The 15,586-nt window shown below is 54.4% G+C and overlaps 7 protein-coding genes across 7 annotated transcripts; 3 read left to right on the forward strand and 4 right to left on the reverse strand.

Annotated features, from left to right (window-relative positions):
• Positions 1–99: 99 nt before the first annotated feature.
• On the forward strand, positions 100–777 carry C7974DRAFT_389578 (ribosome-assembly protein 3-domain-containing protein). The gene is made up of 3 exons (XM_046141378.1): positions 100–183; positions 231–304; positions 354–777. Exons 1-3 carry the CDS (start codon positions 111–113, stop codon positions 717–719), a joined length of 513 nt encoding a protein of 170 aa, XP_045998687.1. The 5' UTR covers positions 100–110; the 3' UTR covers positions 720–777.
• Positions 778–779: 2 nt separating this feature from the next.
• Positions 780–1,898, reverse strand: C7974DRAFT_470386 (uncharacterized protein). Its single transcript, XM_046146463.1, has 2 exons — positions 1,434–1,898; positions 780–1,386 (listed from the first exon to the last, which is right to left on the reverse strand). The coding sequence occupies exons 1-2, from the start codon at positions 1,748–1,750 to the stop codon at positions 840–842; spliced, it is 864 nt and encodes a 287-aa protein (XP_045998688.1). The 5' UTR covers positions 1,751–1,898; the 3' UTR covers positions 780–839.
• Positions 1,887–5,665, forward strand: C7974DRAFT_141822 (uncharacterized protein). Its single transcript, XM_046135607.1, has 2 exons — positions 1,887–2,317; positions 2,407–5,665. Exons 1-2 carry the CDS (start codon positions 2,075–2,077, stop codon positions 5,581–5,583), a joined length of 3,420 nt encoding a protein of 1,139 aa, XP_045998689.1. The 5' UTR covers positions 1,887–2,074; the 3' UTR covers positions 5,584–5,665.
• A 155-nt stretch (positions 5,666–5,820) lies between these two features.
• On the reverse strand, positions 5,821–8,533 carry C7974DRAFT_432381 (chromatin structure-remodeling complex protein-like protein rsc1; the record flags this gene model as incomplete). Its single annotated transcript, XM_046144851.1, has 2 exons — positions 5,821–8,329; positions 8,382–8,533. The coding sequence occupies 2 exons, from the start codon at positions 8,531–8,533 to the stop codon at positions 5,821–5,823; spliced, it is 2,661 nt and encodes an 886-aa protein (XP_045998690.1).
• A 165-nt stretch (positions 8,534–8,698) lies between these two features.
• On the forward strand, positions 8,699–10,008 carry C7974DRAFT_389583 (uncharacterized protein). The gene has a single exon (XM_046141379.1). It carries the CDS (start codon positions 8,944–8,946, stop codon positions 9,910–9,912), a length of 969 nt encoding a protein of 322 aa, XP_045998691.1. The 5' UTR covers positions 8,699–8,943; the 3' UTR covers positions 9,913–10,008.
• A 320-nt stretch (positions 10,009–10,328) lies between these two features.
• On the reverse strand, positions 10,329–11,896 carry C7974DRAFT_450386 (uncharacterized protein; the record flags this gene model as incomplete). The annotated part of the gene is made up of 2 exons (XM_046145739.1): positions 11,639–11,896; positions 10,329–11,580 (listed from the first exon to the last, which is right to left on the reverse strand). Exons 1-2 carry the CDS (start codon positions 11,776–11,778, stop codon positions 10,329–10,331), a joined length of 1,392 nt encoding a protein of 463 aa, XP_045998692.1. The 5' UTR covers positions 11,779–11,896.
• Positions 11,897–13,195: 1,299 nt separating this feature from the next.
• Positions 13,196–15,254, reverse strand: C7974DRAFT_141897 (uncharacterized protein). The gene is made up of 7 exons (XM_046135608.1): positions 15,235–15,254; positions 15,053–15,151; positions 14,971–14,999; positions 14,215–14,922; positions 13,686–14,168; positions 13,534–13,637; positions 13,196–13,486 (listed from the first exon to the last, which is right to left on the reverse strand). Exons 2-7 carry the CDS (start codon positions 15,079–15,081, stop codon positions 13,244–13,246), a joined length of 1,596 nt encoding a protein of 531 aa, XP_045998693.1. The 5' UTR covers positions 15,082–15,151; positions 15,235–15,254; the 3' UTR covers positions 13,196–13,243.
• Positions 15,255–15,586: the final 332 nt, after the last annotated feature.

Raw genomic sequence — 15,586 nt, forward strand, 5'->3', positions numbered from 1 at the left:
TGTGAGAAGAAGTGGAAGGCTGACGAGGCTCGCTAGCGTGCACGTGCTGATAAGATAAGCTTCCATTCACTGTTCCAGAACTTTTTCCATCTCTCGCAAAGAACAACAAAATGGCCGCACCAAAGGGACCACGAGGCGTCGAAAAGAAGCGAAAGTCGAAGAAGAGAAAGTCAAGAACCGAGGGTACGACAGTCACATCGCCCTGTATTCAAAAAGCTGACCACGTGAAGTCTCATCCTCAGAATCGTCCAGCGAAAGTGAGGTAGAACAGGAGAGCAGGAAGAGCCCATCGACCGAGCCAGAGGTTAGTGCGACCAACAAAACGTAACTATCCAACGCCTGACAGTATCCAGTCTGCGGACTCTACTCCAGAGCCCACACCAAAACCCGCCAGGAAAGAGAAGAAGGCCAAAGCCACCCCAACAACAGATGACGATACCCCTATGATTGACGCCTCTCCTTCTTCTTCCCCAGAACCAGTTCAAAAAGCAGCCGCCCCAGCCAAAGCTCAAGTACCGCCTGCGAAAATTGACGAAGATTTTGATGCCATTTACATCCGCAAGATTACCACTGAGCTTGCGGATGATTTGGACAAAGTGCGCTCAGCCCAGGACTTCAAGGCAAACAGTATCCCAATGCTCATCCACGCACTGAAGCAGGGCGAGAGCTTGTTCTCAGCTGAAGAGAAGAGGAGGGTTGTTAAAACTGCAAAAGCTTGATGCTACACTATTAGTCTAGTATGCATGGGTGGAGTTTGGAGTCTGCATAAGATGGCTTTTGCTTATTAAATATAATCTCTTTTCAACCAACAAGTCCTACTGTGTCCCTTTCTGTACCAGCTAATACGCCTCCACATCCAGACCTGACCGCCACTCCAGCTCAATCTGCCAGGCGAGATGATACGGATGCTTGATCACTACCATGTCGTGCGCCAGCTTCATGACCTTCTCTCGCTTCTCCTCCTTCGCGCCTGCGGGTAACACAAGCAGGGTATCATAAACACGCTCCAACAGCTTTTCCTCGTACTCTCGTCTCAACTCGTCGTCGTTCGTCCAGTTGATGATCTCCTCGTATATCCCTTCCAGCGGGCTCTGGCTGTACACTTCGTTCTTCACGCTGGATGTGGTGGTTTCGAGTGTCGCACCCAGACGCAGGCGCCGCTCGTCGATGAGCTTCTTAATCGCCGCTGTCTCCTGTGTTTCATGGATCTCGGCGATGCGCGTCAATACTGCTGAAGGTTGGGGTAGGCGACCTTCCAGGTAGGAGTAGATCGGCGATGAAGGCAGCTGGGTACCTAGTGCACGCGCGTACTGTGTCTTTGTACCGTGCTTACGGGCGTGGTCTACGAGCTTGTCGATAGCAGATTGGCTGCGATGAGCGTCGTCGCTGGAGTTGTCAGCTTGAAATCTCACTTCCCAAGTGAGGCCACATACATGTTTGCATATATCTCTGCCAACTTAAGGCCAACCTCGATGTTCTCGTCGACGTTCCTCCCACCCAGCCCCTCGTACATGCCTCTCAGGCCAAGCCATGCCTGCGGGTCTTCAGGCTTGATCTTTGTTGCATCGTTGTATGCTTTCGCGGCGTCGTCATATTTGCTCTGACCGTCATTGGCGCGTCCCAAGAAGAGCTTTGCGAAGTAGTTGTTAGGATCCTTCTCAAGCACCGTGTTCGCCTGGTCGATAGCTTCCTCCCAGTTCTTCGATTCGATCGCGGCTTTCGCAGCCTTCAAAGCAGATTTCGTGGACATGACGTCGTGCGTATATTCGTGTTGGATATTCAGGCCGTCGGCACGGCAAATCTGGTGTTATGAGCATGCCATTGAGTCGTAGATGTAAGTGATGTGGGGCTCATTGAATATCGAAGAGCAGGCAATGACGCAGGTGCGCTAGCGTGACCCACCAACCGTGGAAACGACAAACATACCTAACCACTTCGTGGCCACGCGCAATTCCCCTTTTCACCATCTTGTCGTCGTTCCTTACGTTAGAGAAGTATAAAACCTGTCTTTTTCTTGTTCTGCAACGAACGGAGTCCAACATAGGAAAGAGCTGGATCGAAAAGTTCAGCAGTCATGGCGTCACATGCAGACAGCGCGCACGACCTGCTGGATCTCGACATTGGGACACTGCGGCGATACGTCGAATTCTTCCCGACAGAGGGGCTTTCAAAAGTTATTACTGGTTATTTGAGTAGCGGTGTATCAAAGTACCCGCTGGTACAAGAGAAGGGAGAAGCTCCAGATCTGAGCGAGGGCGGGGTATCCTTGAGCGTTGACACGCCTGTATCGCAAGATGATTGTTTGGCATTGATGACAGTAAGTCTTTTCCGCTCAGACAGTCCGACTATTTTCCTGGAGTGGCCAAGCGAAGGCTGAGTCTCCTCATCGCGCTAACAGAAAGAAAGGAAGGCATTCTGGAAGCTAGGAAGTCCGCTCTTGCACATGTATTACTAGGAGACTTCTATCTCTCATTGGAAGAATACGAGAGTGCGGTGGAGTGTACTAGGAAGGGCCTGAAGCTTGCAAAATCGGAAGCTAGAAAGACCGATCTGTCGTTTCAACGGACGAGGGATGCGTTGAGCAGTACTCTTGCAACAGCCCTCGTATACTACCAGGCTCCTAGGAACCACCTGGAGGCCAAGCAGATATTCCAGGAGATCCTGAAACGGAAACCACGGTTCACAGCCGCGCTTATCGGTCTGGGTCTGATCCTCGAGGAGGACGAAGATTACAAGGAAGCTGCAGATTTCCTGGAGCAGGCGCTGAAGCTGGATCCTGAGAATGGACGCATCGGCGCAGAAGCAGCGTGGTGCCAGGCACTCGCTGGCGACTACAAGACCGGTCTCGACAAGCTCCAAGGCTACCTGGACCACCCACATATGGATGCTTCCAAGCCACGTGGCCGAGATCTGCGAGCTCAGACTCTCTATCGAATCGGTGTGTGTATGTGGGAACTTGATCCTTCCAAGGCTGCCCGAAAGAACCGTCAAGGAGCCTACGCCATGCTTCTCGCTGCCATCAAGGCGAACCCGAACTACGCGCCCGCCTACACGCTGCTCGGTATCTTCTATGAGGAGTACAATAAGGATCGCCGACGAGCAAGACAATGCTTCCAGAAAGCTTTCGAACTTTCTCCCTCTGAGATTGTAGCAGCAGAGCGACTTGCCCGGCTTTTCGCGAACCAGGGCGAATGGGATATTGTCGAAGCTGTTTCACAGAGAGTTGTTGATTCTGGAAAAGCGAAGCAAACGCCGGGCTCGAAGAAGAAGGGCGTCAGCTGGCCTTTCTCTGCATTGGGTGTTGTGCAGATGAACAAGCAGGAGTATCAGCAGAGCATCGTGTCCTTTCTGTCGGCTCTTCGTATAAGCCCAGACGACTACTACTCTTATGTTGGTCTTGGCGAAAGCTACCACAACTCTGGACGATACAACTCTGCACAGCGCGCCTTCAACTATGCGCAAAATCCCACAGACGGCGTGGTCATGAAGAAGACAGAAGACGAAAGCTGGTTTACCAAGTACATGCTTGCCAACGTCAATCGCGAGCTGAGCGAGTTTGATGAAGCGCTACAGGGATACGAAACCGTCTTGTCGCAACGACCACAGGAGTTCGGCGTCTCCATCGCTCTCATTCAGACTCTAGTGGAGAAGGGCTGGCATTGCATTGAGACTGGCTTCTACGGAGAGGCAGTGGACAGCGCTATCCGTGCCATCGAAGTCGCCAACACAGTCACGTCATACAAGCCTGATGCGTTTAACCTCTGGAAAGCTGCTGGAGATGCTTGCAGTCTGTTCAGCTGGGTGCAGGAGAAGCTTGACAAATTTCCCTCTGCTGACGTCGAGCGCTTACTGCAGAGCAAATCAGATGTTGGCGTGGATTTTGACGCACACAAAGGCCTTGATGGTATTGGCAAGGACGAGCTTGCAGGCCTCTCTTCCAGCGAATCATCGGTCTTGACAAAGGTTCTCAAGGCTTCGATACTTGCGCAGAAACGAGCCATCGCAAGTTGCGAGCATGACATCCATGCGCAAGCTGTAGCATGGTACAATCTCGGCTGGACCGAATACCGCGCCCACATCTGCCTGGAACAAGAGGGGAATGAGGAGCAGAAGCTCACAACTTTCTTGAAAGCTGCGATGAAGTGCTTCAAGCGCGCTATTGAGCTCGAAGCTGGCAATGCCGAATTCTGGAATTCACTCGGTGTAATCACCACCACACTCAGCCCGAAAGTCGCACAGCACGCGTTCGTGCGTTCTCTCCATCTCAGCGATCGCAATGTGCATGTATGGACGAACCTCGGTACACTGTACTTGCTACAGAACGACTTGGAGCTCGCAGACACAGCGTTTGGACGTGCACAAGCGCAAGACCCTGACTACGCCCTTGCCTGGGTGGGCGTGGGCCTGATCGCGCTTCTTAGTGGAAAGGAAAAGGACGCTTTTGCCCACTTCACGCATGCCTTTGAGCTCTCCGACTCCTCGCTGCTCCTGACGAAGCGACAGTATGCTGTCTCGGCCTTTGACTTTGTCGTATCGTCGTCGTCGTCTTCCAGTTCTATTGTCGACCTCATTCAACCGCTGTTCGCCCTCCAGCAGCTCAACCGCCAGGCTCCATATGACCTATCACACAAGCATCTCACAGCGCTATTCCTGGAGAGAGTCGGCAACTACGATGCTTCAGTGGCAGCTCTTCAGGCTGTGTCTGAGGCTGCCGAACAGGAGTACGAGAAGTCAGAGGCGGTGTCTGCTCTTGCGCGTATCGTACAAGCCAAGAACGACCTCGCACGAAACCAGCTGGCTGTAGGATCGAACGAATCCGCCGTCGAGGAGGCCGAGACAGCCTTGGATCTCCTGGCCGAGCTTGAAGGCGACGCTGGCCAGTCTATCTTATCCGCCCCGCAGCTCGACAAAATCCGTCTGTCTGCACGTCTCACAGCAGGCCTCGCACACTACTTCAACGGCGCTCTCGACGCCGCGCTGCCCTACTTCCGCACCTCCCTCGAAGCCACCAGCTCGCACCCCGACATCATCTGCCTCCTCGCAGAAGTACTCTGGGCAAAAGGCGGCACCAACGAACGCCAAGTAGCGCGCGAACAGCTCTTCACCGCCGCCGAAACCCACGGGTCCCACGTCGGCATCCTGACCCTCATCGGCGCCATGACCGTACTCGATGACGACACCGACACCATGCACGCCATCAAAGACGACCTCGACCGCATGCGTACAGACACCTCGCTCGCGCCCTCGCAGCTCGCCCGCATCGAGACGGTTCTGGAAGCTATCTCGCTTACCCTCGGCGGCGCGAACGATCTCGACGACGCGCGCCGCAGCGTTGTGCTTGCGCCGTGGAAGCACGCGGGCTGGGCGCAGCTGGCGCAAGCAGCGGGCGATGCGTTCGCGAGCACCCTAGCCAAGGAGACGGCACGACGAAATGCGCCGCCGAACGGGGCACTTGGGGCTGTTGGACTTGCGGGTGCGATGGCAGCGACGGGAGATGTGGGCGATGCGCAGAGGGCGGTTGTGCTTGCGCCGTGGAAGCAGGAGGGCTGGGCGGGGCTTGTTGAGTGTGTGCAGGGTGCGTGAATGGTGCGAGAATGCCGTATACCCTTTGACGTGTAACATTTGAAAAGTGGAATGGAAACCAGTGCCAGACGTCCTGACTAAACATCATTGTACCTGTCAAGTTTAGAGTGCCTTCGTCTCGTGTTACAACACTTCACACAGCCAGCAACGACCGCAAGCAGCAATGCGAAAATGGTATCAATTCTGTCTTGGAACCGTGCAACAGCCACAACCCAGCCACTCCCCCTCATGCGCATCTCAGATCTTCTCCTCCAGACGCGCCGTCATGCCCGTGACGCTGGTCCGCTTATCCTCCTCCCACTGCTGGACATGCAACTCGCGCTCCGTATTCGTCGCCAGAGCGCGGGCCTGCCGATCCAGCAAATCGTCGACAACCCTCTCAATCTGCTGCTCTGCCTGGGCGTCGAAGAGAGCCTGCAGCTCGGTCTTGGTGGAAGAAGCGAGCTGGGCCTCGAGCGCCTTGATGGCCTTGATGCCGAGATCCGAGACGGCTTGCGCCAGCTTGTTATCTTCATCGTGCTTTGCTTTCTTGGTTGCGGACTCCTGCTCTGTTAGGCTCGCGGCTTCGGCACTGCGCTTTTCAGCCCGGGCTTTCTCGCGCCGTGCCCGGGCTGCCAGGTAGGCGGCAGAGTGGCCAAGTGTTCGCCCGTCCTTGGTCAGAGGCTGCGAGACGTTAAGAGGCGGCGCTGTGAAGAACAACACGCGGCCCTTCTCGTCCGTTTGGAACTGCTCACGGATATCCTGCGGTATGCTTGCATTCGCGTGGTCGTTCAAGATGTACACCTCAACCGGGAGTGGGGCCTTGTAGCCAGGCGGTGGTTGGGTGTACGGCTGTTGGTAGCCTGGCGCGGGCCGGGGAGTCTGGTACTGCTGCATCGGCGCTGCGGGCTGTGGCGTGAATGGGACGTGCGGTGTGATGGGTTGGTAGGGCGGCGCTTGGGGCGCTTGTTGGTGGACGTGTGGTGCGGGCGACTGGGAGGCGTGGTAGTGCCCGGTATGTGTGGGTGTGTAGGCAGACATGTGATGGTGCTGAGGTGTGGGAGCAGCCATTGGTGTAGGCACTGGTGCTTGGGCGAGGGGGTAAGATGACGATGGAGCGACGGCGTAACTGGAGTCCGCTCGAGGTAGACTTGGGGTCGGCATCACGGGCGCTGGGGGTGGTGTTGGCGGGGGAGGCGGTGTTGGTTCTGGTGGTGGTGAGTCTTTGGGATCGCGCGGACGACGGTGGACAGCGCCAATTTTGGGGGGAGCATTCTCCGCGCCCCACTCCGGCTTTGGCAAGTCGTCCGTCTCCTTCTGGTCATCCTTGAGCAGGTATGCAATAGGACTCGGCACCTTCTTGAGCTTCTTCTGCGAATCAAACAGGTCCATGACATAGTCCTTGTCACGCACTTCGTCTGGAAGACAGCTCGCCCACGTCTTGATCTTGTTCAGCTTGTGGTTCTCCTCGTTGTAGCGTGCTTCGCAAACATAGATCTCCTTGTCAGCGGGAAAGTCGCGGGGACGGCCCTTGTTGTATCTTGTGATGAACATGACGAAGCATCGGTCCACGACCTCGTCGATACGGTGGTCGCGGTATTGGCCGGTCTTGACGACCTCGTTCTCGAAGAAGTGACGGTCGAATCGATGGACGGTCTGCTCAGGCCTGTAGTACCAGCAGGCATTGACCCACTTGCCGCCTTCAGAATCCTGCCATGTCCGGTAGATCTGCGCAACGATGGGTTTTGTGAGGTCGTTTGTGTTCTGAATGTGCACCCAGTCGCCAACCTTCCAGAGCTCGCCGTTGTGCAGGATACCGTTGGGCATGGGGATGCGGCCTTCCTCCATGACGAAATCGGTGTCTGGCTTCTCCTTCTCCGTCTTGGCCACCTTGCGCGACTCCTTCTGGAGGTGCACGGCGTCCTTGTAGATCTGGCTTTCTTCCTCGTTGTATTGCTTGGCGTTCTCGAACATGAGCTCGACGTCGACCATGAAGTGATCGACCGAGTTGTACTTCTTGCGCTTGAGCTTGCGCTTCAGAATGTCCATGGCCATGGGAGTGCGAATCTCGGCGTGGTACTCGGGCATAACAGCCTTGTCCGGCACGCGCTCGAATGCGCTGACCATGAGCTTGTTCGCCTGGTTCCTGGGTTTACGGATCGCCTTCATGATGGCCTTGATGCGCGCTTCCATGGGCGTGTCGACCCGCGGTGGGCGCCCGCGCTTCTTCCTCGACTCGGGGTCGTCGTTCTTCTCTCGCTCTTCCCTCACTCGTGCGCCGCCCTCACGCTTAGCAATGGCTGCTGTAGAGCGCGGGCCCCGCCTTCTCTTCCGCTTGCCCTCGCCATCGTCTTCGTCGTCGTCCTCTTCATCGACTTCAAGCTCCTCCTCATCGTCTTCGTCGTCTTCCTCCTCCTCTTCCTCAGGCAGGAGAGGGTCCTGCTCAGGGATCTCGCCAAGATACGGCAGCGCAGCCACTGTCTCGGTGACGGTGCCTTCTGTCACCAAACGCTTCAACTCGGACAAGACGACCTTCTTCAGGTCTAAGGCGTCGACGTAGGCCTGCGAGTCTTGTCTGTTGTAGACTTGGGCGTTGTGTGGAATGAGGGCAAGGTCGCGCACGAACTCAGAAAAGCTCTTGTAGTCCTTCGCTGCGACACGGCCCTTGATGGTGCTGAGTGCCATAGGCTCCTTGATGATGTCGTAGTAGTCGGGCACCGCACGCTTATTAACCTTGCGCTGGAAGAGCTTGGTGGGGTCGTAGCCACTGGGTAATGTCAGCGCATATTTGATGAGATTGGCCAGCTTGTAGCGCTCACTCATCGTTCCTGTAGTTGTAGATGTTGGTTAGTACGTCTGTCATGGCCTTGTGCTCGGCCTCAGTGACGGTCGAGGCAGCGCCATCAACACCCGGGTCGGCCTTCTCGGTGGTTGGCACGGGCGTCGAGCTCTGCGCGCGTGCGGACGCCATGATTGCTGGATTTGGCGGCGGTGCGCGCGGTGAATGTGCGCAAGCAAATGCGACGTTGGAGACGCGCCTGGGAGCAAGAGGAAGTCGCGCCTGGAAAGGTGGCCCATGCGTCGACAGGGGTGCTAGCTGCCGCCGTTCGACCCACTGCCTGCATGCTTCCGGAACATTCACCTCACGCCGCCACGTCGGTCAGCGATCGCAATAGTAGGATTCCATAGCTTACAATACACTTTCACTGTGCACGCTCCAACACCGTTTGTTTCACGCAGCTGCTCCCTCCATACTATCCGTCCACCAGATCCTACCTGATTGCACCTTCCCCTCCAGCCCCGCAACTCACCCATAGCTTCCGTGCGCAGTTGCCACACGTCACTCATAACACTGCTCACTCTCCTGACTGCCACAGCAAGATGCCAATCAGAATCCGCCTACGAGCCCCGAACGGGCAGCACACACTCTCACTCGAAGACGATGCTGCTGTCTCCGACCTTCTCTCAGCTATCACAACATCAACAGACCTCCCGCTGTACGAGCTGAAATGGGGCTTCCCACCGCAACCGCTCGATCCGGCTCTATACGGCCTTTCCACGCTGCTGAAGGACACTGATCTCAAGCTCAACGGCGCACAAATCATCGTCATCGCGCAAGAAACTGGCGACCCCAGTGAGAAGAAACAGGAGACCACGCCAGCAGCACCTCTGTCGCTAAAACGGAAGGAGCAGCCGGCGTTGAAAGATACACCGGAAGTCTTTGTGCCCAACAGAAGCGGTACCATGGTCCTGCGCGTCATGCCCGACGACAACTCTTGCATGTTTCGCGCACTCGGCAGCGCCGTCCTGACCGACAACCTCGATTCAATGACTGAGCTGCGATCCTTGGTCGCCCAAGCCATACAGCGCGATCCCGAATACTACAACGAAGCAATTCTGCAGCGATCGCCGGACGAGTACTGCAAGTGGATTCAGTACTCCGACTCGTGGGGCGGAGGCATCGAACTGAGCATTCTATCTCAAGAATTCGACATTGAGATTGCCAGCATAAACGTCCAAGACCTGCGCGTGGATCGGTTCAACGAAGGCAGACCGCGGCGCTGCATCCTCGTCTACTCCGGCATACACTACGACACCATCGCCTTCGTGCCATCTGGCTGCTCAACATTCAGCTCTGAGAACGACGTTAAGCTCTTCGACGCCACCGATGATGCAATCCTGGACGGCGCGCGGCAGCTGTGTGGCGAGCTGAAGAAGCAGAAGTATTACACCGACACACAGAAATTCGACATCAAGTGCAACGTTTGCGGGTGGAAAGGCGCAGGAGAACGAGGCGCTGTGCAGCATGCAGAAGAGACAGGGCACGTCGACTTCGGCGAGGCGAACTAGACGGAATCTCATCAACGCATGCATGGCCATAGCCCGACAAGGGAGGAGATCATGGCGCGACGGAGATTGACCAAGTAGAATCATTAATAAAGCACCATATTCTCACCTTGAGTTACCGACATGCGTTCCTCCAAGCAGCTGCTAACGTCACCAGATCGCCAGCAACCAATAACGCCTCTCCACGCCCTCCTACGACTCTCCCAATTGTGTAGTTCAGCTGCTTGGAAGCGTGATATACTCCTACCGAAACAAATTCTCCTATTGGTTTGGAGCATTGCTGGTCGAGTGTTCAAAGCTGACCAAGAGTTGAGGATGTAGATTTGATGGAAATTCGTGATCAGAGGTGTCTCTTCCATACTCATCAGTTGCATACCACACAATTCTATGCCGAAACCGATCCCGCGACGGCTTCCGTGCTACGCAATAACTATTCCCTGAACTCCACTCACGAGGTTATTCATAATCCGCACATTTGTCGCCATCTGTATCCTTTGCCCGCCACTGAAGTTCAGCACGTGGCTCATCAGCTCAATCCACCTCCTGCCTGGCACGACCTTCGCTCTGACAGCATCCGCAGAACTCGGCACTGGAGGCTGGTCGGCTGACTGTGTTGCTTGGCCGAGCACTGCTTCGAGCGTGAGGTGCGCATAGCAGACGGCTTCATGCGCGTCGCCCGGTATGCCGATTGCGTGCAGTGGCTTAACCACGACGCTCTCGGCAAGCTCAGACTCGAGATAGTCGACGATATTGGTGTTCCGCGCGCTGGGGCCGCAGAGAAAGAGTTCGTCGACATGCTGGCCCGGAGGGAAGAAGAGCTGGAGTAGCCGGTTGTACTGCTTGAGAATGTTCTGGGCGGTCGCTCGAGTGACGGTGGCGATGGTGTCGGCTTCGGACATGCTGTTGTACAGACACTCGTCTATGAGCTGCTGAGCCTCGTGGTCGCCGAACATCTCCGTCGCCATGCTCATGGCTGGTGTTTGGCGAAGGTAGTCGCGCGTGTTGAGGAACTGGTCTATGATGTTTTGGTTGACAGTGCCTTGCGCGCCCAGCCTCCCGTCGTGGTCCGATGACTGCGCGTTCGAGGTGCAGTAGCGCATGGCGTAGTCGATCAGGAGACTGCCAGGCCCGCAGTCGCGAGATAACGTAGCGTGCGCTCCATCGTCGGCGTGAGGGGGTATGAAAGTCAAGTTTGCAATCTCGTCGATATTGAGGCAGACACGGAATCTGGTCGTGTGCCGTAAGAGAGCTCGGTTGACGTAGGCGGTCGGGTGAATCTGGGAATGAGTGACTGCATGCTCGGTTATCGTAAAGTCAGAAACAGAACTGATTCCAGTCTCTGCAGCGATCAAGGAGTTCCAACGGAGGGGTTGCTCCCTCGCGGCTTCTCGATCCGTCAGTGCTGTCAGATTGTTGAGGGCGTCGCTGTGAGTGCCCACGAGATCGATGGAGTCAGGGTCGATGGCATTCTTGCGGCAGAAAGTCTTGATGCCGTTGGAGAACAATCGGCTTAGTAGATCATCGAGTGTTGGCGCTGGCTCAGATCCGTGCCGGCCGCCGCGAAGATAGCTAACGATGGGATCTCTGACAGACGCGGGAACGGGGATTCGGTCAAACTGCGTGTTTGATGAACAAGCTGGTAAGGAAGCAGGGCTGTGACCAAACACTGACCTGTTGTAGATTTACGCGTAGTGGAGCCGATGGACTTGTTTGACGGTATCGAACTAACGCGCAATCAACGTGCCCCAGCCCCGTGCCAGTGCACACGCCCAATACGGCGAGGTCAAGGTTGTCCGTCACTTGATGCCCGTTTTGCTCTTGACTAGGAGAGATGCTTCTGATATCCATTGCTAAGTCTTTGCGTCGCATCGTGAGGATGAACTGATTTAATTAATTGGGCTAGAGACGCATAGCAGGAGGCAGGGTTATCATGTGGAGTCCTTCTTCGCAAGCTGACGCGATGTACACCTCCCCGGGACAATCTGCCGTGTTATGATAGAGCAGACTCGTACGAGTCGTCTACACCGGCATAGCGAAGAAAATTACAGCGTGCGGAGGCTAAGGCCGTTGTGCAATGACTCCTCCAACATACACAATCACGTTTTTCGATGAGTTACGTATGTAGACGGGCATCACAATAGCTTGCGCGGACTCAAAATATATGATGTGCACCGAGTTGAACACTGAACGTTAGCAGTGCTTATCGTTCGTCGGTGATTCAAACGAAGCCAGGAGTCGGATTTCTTGATCGCCCTCAAGAATTTATTACCATTGAGGAACTCTGCCGAGCTACTGAAACGGTTACGGGTGGCAGTTAGGTAGGGAAACAACCGTGAGTAACTGCTTCACGTCTGCGTGAGGAGAGACAGTACATGCGCCATGTTCGCACGACATGTGTTTGCTGTCAATATGTCCATCATACCATGAGGGGAAATGACAGGCCGCAAGAAACTGCGGAAGGCTTGGGAGATGTGCGCTAGCTACGGGTGTCCTGTGCAGAATCCTGCTGATGCCTGAGTTCACAGTCGACGTAGGGCTGGCTACACTTGCTCCACAAATTGAGCATTGAATCGATTACAACATAGATAGTCATCATGGAACGAGCGAAGGGCATGTCGTCGACTTCAAAGTTCAAACTTGGATCGGAGAGCGTGGATGTCACTTGATTGGCTAGGGCAGTATCTCTGGAGGAGGACTGCAAGAAATCAGTGCGGCGTAGACAACAACAGGCGCAGCATACTCAATACCCTGTGACCCACCACGCCTTTTGTCTCAAGCCAATCCACTCCGGCCACCTTCTATATGCCTTGATACACCACATTTTGAGTCGGTCTTAACGTGAGAATCCTGAGATGTGCGGATTATGATGTAACAGACCTCGGCGAACTCCTCCGCAACCAACGCGTTATGACCATGCTGCATCTTTACAGAGCGTTCAGGACCACTAACCTGGTCTTATGCATGTCATATGTCTGTACACAAGGTCTGGCCCATGCCTTAGACTCTTGGTAAGTGATGCTGCAAACTGTCACGCCACATGTATGCATACGGACACGTTCGGAGTAGGATCGGGGAATATGGATCAAAGATGTTGGAAGTTGACTGGGACAAGCAAGCTGGCAGTTACGTGCCACAAGCCTTCGATTGTGATTTGAGATTGTCATTTCGGCACATTCACCCAAAAATATCACGACCAGAGCCTGTGGCTGGTACTACGCGAGCAAATTATACTTCACGCGGAGTTTGTACCCGAGCAAGGGACCAATACTGAGATAAAAGAGAAATCGAATGTTATATCTAGGGTATTGTTTGAAATTACGCTCCTCCTGATTCATCAACACGAATCCTGGTCCAACCCCCATTCCTCTTTCAAGGCATTGCTGATCCAAGCAGTTGGCCAAACATGAGATCTCTCAAAATCTAACAGGAGCTGTAGGACTTCGTCTCGTTCCTTTGGATCTGTCACTAGCGGTCCCCAAACAAAGATAGTGTGACACAGGGTTATCGAGAGCTGCACAGTCTCAGGTGTACTCTTGCATGCGCCACAAATTGCACGTGCATGCTCCAAGATTTGGTGCTGGAATTTTTAGCTCAGGATTCGCCATCTAGGCTATATCGTTTTACATCTGTGTTTGAGAGACTTCCAACACTGCGGATGGCGAACCGCGGCCCCGGCTTGAAGCTGTGAAGCATGAGACAGGCGAAGTGATACAATCCAAACGCGACCGCTACATATCAATTAGTAGACGTCGGCTGGAAGCAATGGAAACACTTACCATGCCAATCAGCGGTAAACCATATATGGGAAAAACAGCTATCTTCTGCTGGCCCTTGCCAAATTGGACTGAAGCCCTCAGGCCGGTCCCTACCCCAGCTTTGGACGAGGTCCCAGAGCTCACGCCATCGAGCGAGCCTGCTGTTTCGATCTCGTGAAGGGTTTGTCTCGAAACAAAAGTTGACAATCAGGGCTGTATTCCATGTCATCTGGTTGGCCCACGCAGTTTCCAACCGCAAGCGCGCCAATGGATGCGAATCTTGCATTGAGCCAGGCGTTGGGTGCAGCTGTAGTGAGAAATCTACGTCAAGTGGTTGCTGGTTGGTTGTCGCTGTGTAGAGACATTGCCGAACATACACCCAGAAGGAAGCTTCACGCAGCGTCGGCGCTGAAGGGTCTACATAGTGATTACCTTGAGACGCACGCAATATCGCAGAGGAGCCTGCTAGATGCCGTGCAGCATCTGAGCCGGTGGTGGAAGGTACTGCGAGTGTAAGCCGGGACGCGTCAGCCTGAGATGTGAGGCCTACCATTGAGTTGTTCATAAAACCGTAAGATGACTATAGCGCACAACAACATTTCATCGTGGCTAGCACTCGCCTCATCCAATCGGTTTATGAGTAGGGCAATGCATCGTTGGTAGGCAGCATCAGCAACATTATCTTTTCTTTGGTGACGAGCTGCAAATGACAAGACTGCATGGCAGAGGACAGGGCAAGACTTGACCTTCTCCGGTACTCCTAATGTAAACTGCCGAGTGGCATCAGTGCAATCGAGCCAGCGGCCAAGATACTCTGAGTAGTGATGTACGAGCTGTGCTTCACTCTGTGTGAGTGGAACGGCTTCTTCCGAGTACGGACGAGTACCCTCCAGCACAGGATGCCGTAGTAGGCTGGCAACAGAAATTCCGCTCTGGGATCGAGAGCCCGGTGTGTTTATGGCAATCGAGTCGTCTGGTGATGGATCGCTCATTGACCGTGACGTACTTGCGGAGGCAGCGATGGCCCGTCCAATCCCTCGCGCTTCATTCGTCCGCGGAGGAGAATGCCGACTACCCAGGCTTTCCTCGTCATCAGCCCCATCTATATCCATATTCTCACTGTCACCTTCGCCAGTAGTAGATTTACTGGATGCTCTCTCCGAAGGCTGGTAATCCTTAAATTTGGTATGGAGCGTTTCCCATTGACATGGTCGATTTTTCTTGCTGCAGGCGTTGCAGACAGGACGCGTTTCGTCGCCTGAACGAGATTAGGTGCCCATCCAAGGTGACAGAAGGGACAACTTACATTTAACACGACGGGCTCTGCAGGTAAGACTGGGCGTTGCTTTGTTAGCTTTAGCGTTCATGGTCTGCTAGCATCTACTCACCATCCGCTTCTGGAACGGTATTTGCCCATGATTAATGCGATCGATCCTCAAACTTGCCTTTCGAATCGAGGGTCGTTTCAATGCTCTAATTGTGCTTCTCTACACATACGGTGAGTAAGAATCGCGATTTGTCGGCTCGAGATGGCATATTTTGGGGCAGGATGTGCGTGCGTCATACTTACAGTACCGCCGCCCATTAAGTGATTGATTTTTGACCCGATTCTTGCTAAGATATCTCGATGCGTAGCGAATATGCCTTGGGGTGTGACAGCGTCGAGTCAGGCGAATAGCAGATGCAAGGGTCTTCACATGAGGGACAAGAGCTGCTCTCGAACACCCATGCGCTGAGCTACGCTACTTCAATTCAAATCAGGATAGTGAAGCCTACCACAGATTGTGGTAAGGTATCGTATCCGGCGATGATTCAACATGGCACTGAACGGTCAAAGGTGTTGCGAATGGTACCTTGTCTTGAAACATTCCTGTAGACGCGACTCGATCAGACATGGTATTCTCGATGGCAATGATTCACCG

This window comes from Boeremia exigua (genome assembly GCF_020726555.1).
Source record: "Boeremia exigua strain MPI-SDFR-AT-0100 chromosome Unknown C7974scaffold_4, whole genome shotgun sequence".
NCBI lineage: Eukaryota > Fungi > Ascomycota > Dothideomycetes > Pleosporales > Didymellaceae > Boeremia > Boeremia exigua.

Bases quoted from the DNA above. Each gene is read 5' to 3' on its own strand.
- C7974DRAFT_389578 (XM_046141378.1), top strand. From the start codon at position 111: ATGGCCGCACCAAAGGGACCACGAGGCGTCGAAAAGAAGCGAAAGTCG. The intron at 184-230 runs GTACGACAGTCA...GACCACGTGAAG, and splicing joins GAGAAAGTCAAGAACCGAGG to TCTCATCCTCAGAATCGTCC. The intron at 305-353 runs GTTAGTGCGACC...GACAGTATCCAG, and splicing joins GCCCATCGACCGAGCCAGAG to TCTGCGGACTCTACTCCAGA.
- C7974DRAFT_470386 (XM_046146463.1), bottom strand. From the start codon at position 1,750: ATGTCCACGAAATCTGCTTTGAAGGCTGCGAAAGCCGCGATCGAATCG. The intron at 1,387-1,433 runs GTATGTGGCCTC...TGACAACTCCAG, and splicing joins GCAGAGATATATGCAAACAT to CGACGACGCTCATCGCAGCC.
- C7974DRAFT_141822 (XM_046135607.1), top strand. From the start codon at position 2,075: ATGGCGTCACATGCAGACAGCGCGCACGACCTGCTGGATCTCGACATT. The intron at 2,318-2,406 runs GTAAGTCTTTTC...ACAGAAAGAAAG, and splicing joins ATTGTTTGGCATTGATGACA to GAAGGCATTCTGGAAGCTAG.
- C7974DRAFT_389583 (XM_046141379.1), top strand. From the start codon at position 8,944: ATGCCAATCAGAATCCGCCTACGAGCCCCGAACGGGCAGCACACACTC.
- C7974DRAFT_141897 (XM_046135608.1), bottom strand. From the start codon at position 15,081: ATGGGCAAATACCGTTCCAGAAGCGGATG. The intron at 14,169-14,214 runs GTAGGCCTCACA...TTACACTCGCAG, and splicing joins GTTTTATGAACAACTCAATG to TACCTTCCACCACCGGCTCA. The intron at 13,638-13,685 runs GTAAGTGTTTCC...ATTGATATGTAG, and splicing joins GTTTACCGCTGATTGGCATG to CGGTCGCGTTTGGATTGTAT.